Here is a 9,705-nt window from a genome sequence, read left to right as displayed (position 1 = left end):
TTTATTTTTTAAAATATAAATTAAATAAATTGTCATTAATTTTATGGGAGATTTAGCAATAAGATTTTTAAAGTTAAAGATTTAATTTTAATTAATTATTACTATTGTATAATAGTTAACAACATATTACTATTTAATTTATATAATTTATTAAAATATCAAAAAAAAAATTCTGTTAAAACTTAAAATAACCTGAACAGCTGCTATCTTCTGAAACTTTATCAGCAATATTTATTTTCTGTCTTTCATTACTATAAGACTCGAAACTGGGCAAAAACAAATATGTTCTACGATTAACGCAACAAAAATTTAGTGCACATTCGAAATGGGAGTGTAAAAAAAAAAGGAAAAAAAAAAAAAAGGAGGAACAATGATGGGTAACTTGTCCTTGAAATTCTGCACAATCATAATAAAAAATACATGTTCTCGTAACTCATGATTCATATAACTTGGAGAGTTCTTCGGAGAAGGCCTTCCTAATGGCTTCCCTCTTGATCTTGAGAGCTGCAGTGACAAGGCCAGACTCAGGAGTCCAAGGATTAGAAAGCAATTTAATTTTTGCTGGGATCTCAAACTTCTCCAAACGTGACTTCTTTGCTTCCTATAATTGAGAAAAATTGAATTTCTTAGCAGAACGGAAAAGCTAATCCAATTATATCAAGCATATCTTCTTTATTATACTTTGGTCCTCGTTCCCAAGTTGAGGAGTAAAGTTTAGCCGTTCCAGAAAGTGCCTGGTTTGATGAATTTGATGAATTTCATTAAAATACACTCAGACATACATGTTGGCTTTCCAAAATTTTATTTTAGGAATTCGTGCTATTAAGTGCTAAGGAAATAATTTCACCAAGCAATGCAGACACCCTAATCATATCTGACGGCAACTGAACTCAAACTATGATCGGAAAAGCATACCTTGAGGAATGATGCTTGCACTTCCTTCATTGTTTCTTTTTTCTCACAAAGGTCTGCAAAATCAGAAAAGGCAATTCCCTGTTTTGAAGCCCACTCTTCCAGGGCAGGTTGTGACGCCACCACGAGGGCCACACAGTAACTGTGAAATGGGTCAGCATGCAGCATCATGTTGTCAACATATGGGCTCACGGTAAGAACAGCCTCAACCTGTAGAGAAAACATCAGTCCCAAAGAAATTGCAATGAAAAAGTTTCACTATAACTTCAAATATTCATACCTTTCCTAAAGACACATATTCACCATGTTGAAGTTTGACTATGTCCTTTTTACGGTCAACTATCTCAAGGCAACCATCAGCATGAAACTGCCCAATGTCACCTGTGTAGAACCACCTCATTCCTCTCTCATCAACCTTTTCACAACAAAAAATTGGCGTATTTAACATGACGCCATTTTCCTCAGCATGTGGCTGCACAAAATATAGACTACTATGAAACTTTGAAATTTTACCTTGTACACTTCCTTCGTTTTCTCTTCATTCTTGAAATAGCCAACTGTTACATTAGGACCGCCAATAACTATTTCTCCACGTGGCATTGGTGAATCACTAGTTAAATATCCACCTTCAGGCCAATCTATTAACTGCCGAAGAAAAAAATATCAGCTGATTGCAATAATCATGATATGAGATTATCAAAAACAAAAGTATAATTCATTATGGGCAAAATCTCACACAGAAAGTGTCACATGACAAGACTTCATATCAAGAGCATTAATAATCTGTAAGATACAGTCAAGCAGTGCTACATGGCTGAGAGAATAGGGAGAATAAAGTAGTCATAAAGGAGAGAGGGAACGGGTTGATATTTCAAAATGATTCATTTTTGCCTAATAGAAGTGAGAATTAGCAATGTAAGAATCAGAATTACCATCTAGAATGCACAAAATTAAATCATAAGGAGGATTCATAAAAGCTTACAATCAAAGTTATAACCAATTTTCAACAAAATAAATAAATAAATAAAGTTAAATCCCAAGATCCCTACCATGGAAGATGGCCCTTTCTTCACCAAGTTAACATACATGAACATGTAGACACGCAGCCATTAACTGACAAAGAATGCTTTAAGCAACAAATATGCAATAAGGTCGAAATTCAAATTTCAGAATAACAAGATCAGATTTGAAAATTATGCTAATAGCGAAGTTTAGAACTTTCTGAAACTTCTTCAATCACCAGAAAAATCCTCCTTCAAATATCAGTGTCTAATACTTTCAGAGTTTTCTAATTATACATCTACCAATCAACTAAATCTACTAATGCCTCTAGGCTATGCATATAAAGTATTAAACATGCTTGTAAAAATTCCAAGTAAATAAGTAGCCTCATCTCATCCTCTATGTCTCATACCATGGCATCACATGGGCAAGAATGAAGAGTTTGAACTCAGAGAACGATTTAGAACAAAGAAAGAAATGGGGAAAAAAAAGGTCATAAGAATCCATAAAACTATGCAGATAGCAACTGTAACTCCTCACACATTGTTTTTTCAAATTAAAAAGATAAACTAAAAGGTGAAATGCCTACTATGGGAATAATTCCCCTTGAATACCTATCATGATTCACAAAAAAACATTTTGAGGATAGTCTGAACTGGTATAATTGTCAAGTCAATTGCAGAGTTAACTGAATTTAATTGTTTCTCACCTTAATAAATGAGGAAGGGACTGGATTACCAACTCGACCAACAGATGTATCATCAAACTCAGAAAAGGTCGCACCAGCACAAGTTTCAGTAAGACCATAGCCTTGGCCTATTGGAGCCCTGTATGATATTCACCACTACTCAGAGGCAGGAAAAAAATAAAAACACTAAACCAAAAGAAAATAGGATGATAAACATAGGTTTCTTCATATTTACTGCATTCACACACCAACGGGGACAATTTCATCTGCTCATGCATTCATGACTTTTCCTTGTTTACTTGGTGCATAAATTTAGAATCTCAATGACGTTATTAAATTGAAAATATTGTGGATCATTTTCTCCAAAAACCTCATGTAGTTTGGTTTGTCTCAATGAGAACCCAAGTTATATTTTCTTTTCTTTGAATGGAGCAGAAACACTCCTCCCTCACCAACATAAAGCATCTAAGAGAACTCAAGTTTCATCACACTATATACTCCAATGTTAAGAGTAATCTCTTTAATTCTCAATTCTTTTGGCTCATTCTTCTATGCTTCTAGTGTACAAGAGTCAGAACTTCCCTATTGAAAACTAACATATCAAAAGAAATGAGTTGAAAATGGTGCCTCGTATGCATAAATTGTAGTTTTATGTTTTAGTTTTAAATAAACATCTTGAAAGTCGAGGTTTAATGTCAATATAAATGCCCTTCTTTATAAGAAGCCAACCCTTCTTTTAACTCTTAAAATAATTTGAAATAATGAAGTAAGATGCTCAAGATCAACATCAGCTAAAATTTGTTAAGGCAATACTAACCCAAGGCAAATGTTGATAAATCTTTGAGTATCACCAGAAAGAGGAGCACCTCCAGAAAGCAAAAAACGGATACGACCTCCCAAAACTGCTCGAACCTTTCTAAACACAAGGAAGTTCCAAAGTAGCATTTCTAGGCCCCAAGCTCCAAACCAACTTCCATTCAATGCAGATAACCGGCGGGCATATGCCAAGTCAAATAGTTTCTTACTGAGGCCACCCGTTGCATCCACCTGAGGTGTTAAAAAAATTTAGTAACCAGTCATATATAAAAGGTGTCACTCAAAAAACAGGTTTCTTGCCCGTGAACACATGCACGTGTGTGTGTGTGTGTGTGTGTGTGTGTGTGCGCATGCACACATGATAGAGAGAGAAAGCAGGGCAAAATTCCCTAACCTTCTTGCGCACACCATCTCGAACACGATCAAGAATTGCTGGGACGGCTGCCATCACAGTTGGCCTCAAGACAGAGGCATCCCCCTTTGTTCCCCTTTTGATTTTGTTTGATGTATCAGTAAGTGTCAAAGGGGATCCATATCCTATAGCACTTCCAACACCTGCTACTATATTCTGCATCATTAGCAGTGAAATTTGTCAAAACATGCAGAAGGTAATTATATATATACATTCATGCTTGTAAGAATTAATGCACTATAATGTGCAAGGGGAAAGAAGTACAAATGAAGCAGTTATTGTTATTAAATTACTAAATAATCGCTCCATACCTCAGCAGCTAACTCAAGGATATGAGCCAATGGCAGGTATGCCAGATAAACATCATTGCTCTCAAGGCCAGGAACAATTGTCCTAACTGAAGAAACTACAGCTAGGACATTTGCATGTGTCATCATTACACCCTGTGCAAGGTTGTCACAATGGAAGCAAATAAATATTATGTCAACTCTGATACAGCTTGACTAACTAGTGAAAATTTCAAATATTTAGCAGTAGACATATTCAAGCGAAAAAAATAAAATTATTTTGCAGTACGGCTTGATCTTTAAGAAAAAAATAAAAGATATTTATCCTCACACCATAAATTTTAAACAACATATACAACTATGATCCTAATGGCAAGAGCACTGCATAAGGAACACTACACTTGAGCTTTAGCAGCTCATGAAATTTGAAACACTTTGTGCAACTGGCAACAGCAAACCTTAATTCGGGTATGTCCTTCCAGAATGAACATAAATCTAGGTGCCAATTTGTGAAGATGATTAAAAAGGATCATGCAAAACATAACAGTTCTTTCCCTGAACTCATCCTAGTATGAGTTAGCAAATAGACATATTTGAATAAGAGATAGGACCATATTTTTGCAACCAATTAGATTTCTGAGAAAGTTAACAGCCAACAGAAAGAGAAGGGAATGGGAAAACAAGATGGTATCATCTAATGATAAGTTTGTAGAGCCTAGCCCAACAATACCTGGATGTGGCCACCTAAAGAAACATCATGCAAACTGTACATTCAAAAATCACGCAATGGTCCAAGTTACTCCCCATTCAACAACAAAACAATGAGAAGCCATCAAGACTTAATCAGGTGAACATGCACAAGCTTATAATAAAGTATATCTATAACATATTATAGATGCTCCAAACCTTGGGCAACCCAGTACTTCCGCTTGTGTACATTATTACAGCAATATCAGCTGATTGAGGTAAGTCAGCTTTAGCAGGTTTTTCTTGACCAAGTTTCTCCACATTAGAAAGTGAAGTGATTGTCCATTGCCCACTCTGCTCCACTGATGCACTCGATGGAATTTCATCATCCATACAAATCAATCGTTTCACTGTGTCAAGTTGTCCACTTATGTCCACAAGTTTCTTCAATTCTTTGTTCCCACATATGACAGTTGTAACCTCTGTCTGAAAAGTAAAAAATATACCATTAATGTTGAACAATACACCACATTAGGAAGGAAAATATAAGTGTAAGTGTAATCATGGTAATTGCAGTCATTTGTTGAGTTTTGCATTCAATATGTCCCAAACAGCAGAATACATCAGCTAATGGAAATCATCAAACTTACAAAATGAAGTATTAGTAACTATTAAATTTGGAGGCAATGCTGGTCAAATATGGTTTACATAAATAATTAAATTGCTTTACACATCAAAATGACTAATCAATTTAATATTGCAACCCAACTACATATATTTACCCTTTCATTTTTGTTTACTCCAAATGTGGGGCTTAGATTCCTAATGCTTCCCCTTCAAGTGCAACCACATGGTCGTCACTTAATAATTAGGCAGTATTAATCCAATACGAACCCAATTATATAGTATTATGGGCGGCTGAAACCCACAACCAAATCTAGGCTCTGATATCATAGAGAATACTGGTCAAATTACATATTAATTCAATTTTAATATGGATTTATATAAATAATCGAGTTGTTTTATACGTCAAAATGACTAGTCAATTCAATATTTAATAGCAAACCAACCGCCTATATCATTTTTGTTTACTTCCAATGTGAGACTTAGATTCCCAACACTAACCAGCAATTTTATATATCACCAAACTAATTTTGCTAAACAATCAATAATTAAAAACCTACAGACCATGGACAGATGGACTAGATACATAGATTAGCATTTCCCCCTGATCTAGGAAGCCACTACTAAAGAAGGAATTTCTAAATGTCAAAAGTAATAGACTTATATCTAAGCATATAAGCATTGATAGCCATAACTTAAACATGAGATTTCCCAATGTAAAAATTGAAAATTCATTCTTCACCAATATCTAAAGCATATCATGAAGAAGAACCAAAATTGTTGCTTCAGAAAAATAACTAACCACAAAGAACTAATGCAGTAAAGCTTCAATTGACTAGGAAAATTACTTAGAAGATAAAAACCAACAAAACGCCTTGAAATTTATGTAAACATAATGACTATAGTTTACAGATGATATTTTTTAATTTAAGAAATAATTATTCATGCTTCACTAATATATGTAACAAAATCAAGTTATTTGATAAACATACCCAAAAAAAATTATTATATATCTCATCTCTTTGCAAAATCATTTTGTAGAATATTATTTATGTATACATTTATTATCTAAACTTCTGCCCATTAATTTACTTTCCAAATTGCTGTTGGTGTACGACAGAATCGTCAGAGACTCAGAGCAGTAAGTTGTGTGTTTGAACTATACTACCCTCCCAAATTATAAATTTCATATGATGGGACTCACAGTTGCACTACTCTCTAACAATTTAAATTACAGATTGAATGCATTAACACTTAATAGCATACATAAGGCCAGTATATTTACATTTGCACTCTCAAGTATTGAATACATATTAATAATCTAGATACAAGCAGTAAAACAAGGCATTAGAAGGCCATTCCACCTGGCATCATTCTACTTATAACCATTATAAAGCATCTAGAGAGAGAGAGGAACCTCGTTTAATGAGTGGCACAAAGCGTCCTCTCCTAAAGATGCATAAATGGTAACCACAGTGACATTGCGCCTAAAGCAACCCTGACACAAGAAAACCCATTAACCATGTTAAGTAAATAGAAAAAGGTGCAGAGAATGTTTATAAATAAGCACCTGCAGCGCAATAAACCATTCTGCTCTGGTATCAGCAAATATGGCAACACGTTCTTCCCTTCTATGCCCAATATGAGCCAACCCAGAAGCAAAGTTACAAACTTTTTCAAACACCTTGGCATAAGTAAGCCACTCGTACTCGCCCAAATGAAGCTTCTCAAAAGTCCTCCCATCAGGGGCCACTTCGTTCTCTCTTGCAATCAATCTCCGCGTTCCTAGCAAGTATTTATCCCCGTGCCTCTTGCAGGCGTACTCAAAAAGCTCAGCAAGGGTAAAGACGCCCTCCCAGGCAGTTTCTAAGGGCGTCGGAAACCGAGAGTTCCGTATAGCAATCCCAGGTTCACCACCAACATCGACCAGCAAGCCACGTTTCTTCTCACTTTTCTTAGAATTCCTAAAGAAAAGAGTGACGGCAAGAGGGACGAGAACGCCAACTAAATAAGCACTCATGTTTCAACGATTAGATGATCGTGAAAAAATCAAGCAACTGGAAATCCTGAAACAGCAAAAATCTAGTTAATTCAATCTGAGAACATGAAATCACCAAACAACAACAAAAATTTACCCTTTTTTTTCCCTAGCCAAGAATCCTGAAGATGAGAAGAAAATTGAGAATTAGAGAAAACGCATTGAGTAGGATCGAAACGCAAAGAGAGATTCCCTCGAGGATCGAAACGGAAGCGTTTTAAACAGTGAAGTTGGAGTGATGGGCGGAGAGATCCAGAATGCAAGAGTTGGAGTTTCAGACTTTCAAACTCGAACTCGTAAGTATTCTTTTTCAGCGGGTTTCGTCCTGATTTTACCAGCAAAACAATTGGCTGTTTGTGGACCATACACATGGCAAAGGGCAGTTCAGAGTGAGTTTGGTTAGATCTCAGCCGTCCAAATCGGGTGACGGAGAGTGATGATGTGGTGTTGGTGGTCCAGATGGCAAGAGAAGAGTTGCTGTTCTAATCGTATCCGTCAAATTTTTGTTGTCAGGAATTGATTTGCAGTCAACCATAACATAACTTTTGTTCTTTTTAAAGAAAAAAGCATACTTTAATGAAGGCTTTGAAAAAGTCGAAATAAAGCCCAAAAGGGATTATCCTATAAATTTACATTTTTAACTATCAAAAACTTTAAAGAATATTCCTTAAAAAAAAACTTTAAAAAATATTAATTTTATATTAAAATATTAATATTTATATTAATTTTTGCATGATTATATTGAACAAATAGTTTTATCAAGTTAATGTTGGATACTTTGAAGTGGGTGACTTTATTTTTTTTTATTAAAAAATATTTTTTAAGAAAAGATAAATAACTCAATAAATAACTAAATAACTAAAAAAATCAAACTTTTATTTTTAATTTTATCTAAAACTTTTAATTTTAATAATTATATATCTATTATCAAAAATTATTATAATTATATTATCTTTTTACAATCAAAACTTTAATTTTACTATTTTTTTCTTCTAAGGTGCGTTGCTTCACGTTATTTGTTTTCATATATATAATGACTTAAATAGTTGTTAATAAATGGGATTAAAATCTCATATATATTTATATAAATGTAAATTTTTTATTTAATTAAATAGTTAATATTTTACTAATAATTTTATAATTATGTTAATTAAATAGTTAATTTTTAATAATAATTTTGTAATTCTGTTAAGAAAATTTTTATTTATTTATTTATCGATTTAAAGATGAATATGTGGGCACTAAGATTTATCAGTGATCATTACTAAAAGAATTCAAAAGTTATTAGCGACAGTTTATTGTCATTAATATATATTATTGAGGATAAATTTATTTATTTGTCATCATTAATATATTTTTATTAATAATTTTATAAATAATATGAATAAAGAAAGGTATTTTTGTCAAACTCAATACATATATATATATATATATATATATATATATATATATATATATAATTGATCACAATCACTCATGAAAATAAACCTCATAATTATCATCAACACTTTCCAAGTTCCATATTATTAAACATAAATGTAGCAAACTTTTTGTGAGACTTGAAAATGGCAGAAGAGAATTGTCAAATAAAGATATTTAATGAGATCAAACGGCTTAAAAAAATGTTAATGCATTATAAACCGATGCATCATAGGTGTTAAAAATGAAATTTAGAATGTGCTAATAATAATATTGGAATTAAATCGTCATGAATGAGTGTGGATTAGTTGAAAATTGAGAAAATATGGTCAAAAAAAAAATAAAGCACAATTGCAACAGTTTTTGACAATTAAGATAAATTTATCAAAATTTTTAATTTTGAATTAAATTCATAAAATGCAAAAATAATGGCGTTTGACTAATTAATTATGCATTAGTCAGAATAAAAGTACAACTCTATACTAATTAATTAAAAAGAAAAACCCAAATGACCCCTTTAATGTAATTTTTTTATTAAAAAAAAAATGCATATGCATCATCAATAAATTTTAAGAAATTATTTTTAGAACAGTAAATCGCACAAGAAAAAAGAAAGGCATACACTAGACTGCTACGTGATAAATGACATATAATGCAATATTGAAGAATTCGTCAGTGTTTTCACATGGTTTGTTTGTATTGTTTTAGACTGAAAAACCTCCTTATCCTTCACATATACCATTCCACAATGTGTACATAACCAGCAAATTATTATGACTCCAAATACGCAAAATAAGAAACCACTATATCCGGTTCTCTT

At 33.0% G+C, this 9,705-nt stretch overlaps 1 protein-coding gene across 1 annotated transcript; it reads right to left on the bottom strand.

Moving 5' to 3' along the window:
• Window positions 1-208: 208 nt before the first annotated feature.
• Window positions 209-7,783, bottom strand: LOC110640422 (long chain acyl-CoA synthetase 9, chloroplastic). The gene is made up of 12 exons (XM_058131063.1): window positions 7,564-7,783; window positions 6,999-7,494; window positions 6,846-6,926; window positions 5,024-5,290; window positions 4,142-4,273; window positions 3,813-3,986; window positions 3,420-3,649; window positions 2,624-2,741; window positions 1,426-1,557; window positions 1,193-1,327; window positions 916-1,122; window positions 209-601 (listed from the first exon to the last, which is right to left on the bottom strand). The coding sequence occupies exons 2-12, from the start codon at window positions 7,446-7,448 to the stop codon at window positions 434-436; spliced, it is 2,094 nt and encodes a 697-aa protein (XP_057987046.1). The 5' UTR covers window positions 7,449-7,494; window positions 7,564-7,783; the 3' UTR covers window positions 209-433.
• Window positions 7,784-9,705: the final 1,922 nt, after the last annotated feature.

Source organism: Hevea brasiliensis, chromosome 12 (assembly GCF_030052815.1).
Source record: "Hevea brasiliensis isolate MT/VB/25A 57/8 chromosome 12, ASM3005281v1, whole genome shotgun sequence".
In the NCBI taxonomy this organism is placed as follows: Eukaryota; Viridiplantae; Streptophyta; class Magnoliopsida; order Malpighiales; family Euphorbiaceae; genus Hevea; species Hevea brasiliensis.
The sequence above is the reverse complement of the archived record's forward strand: the minus strand, read 5'-3'. Positions and strand labels throughout refer to the sequence as shown.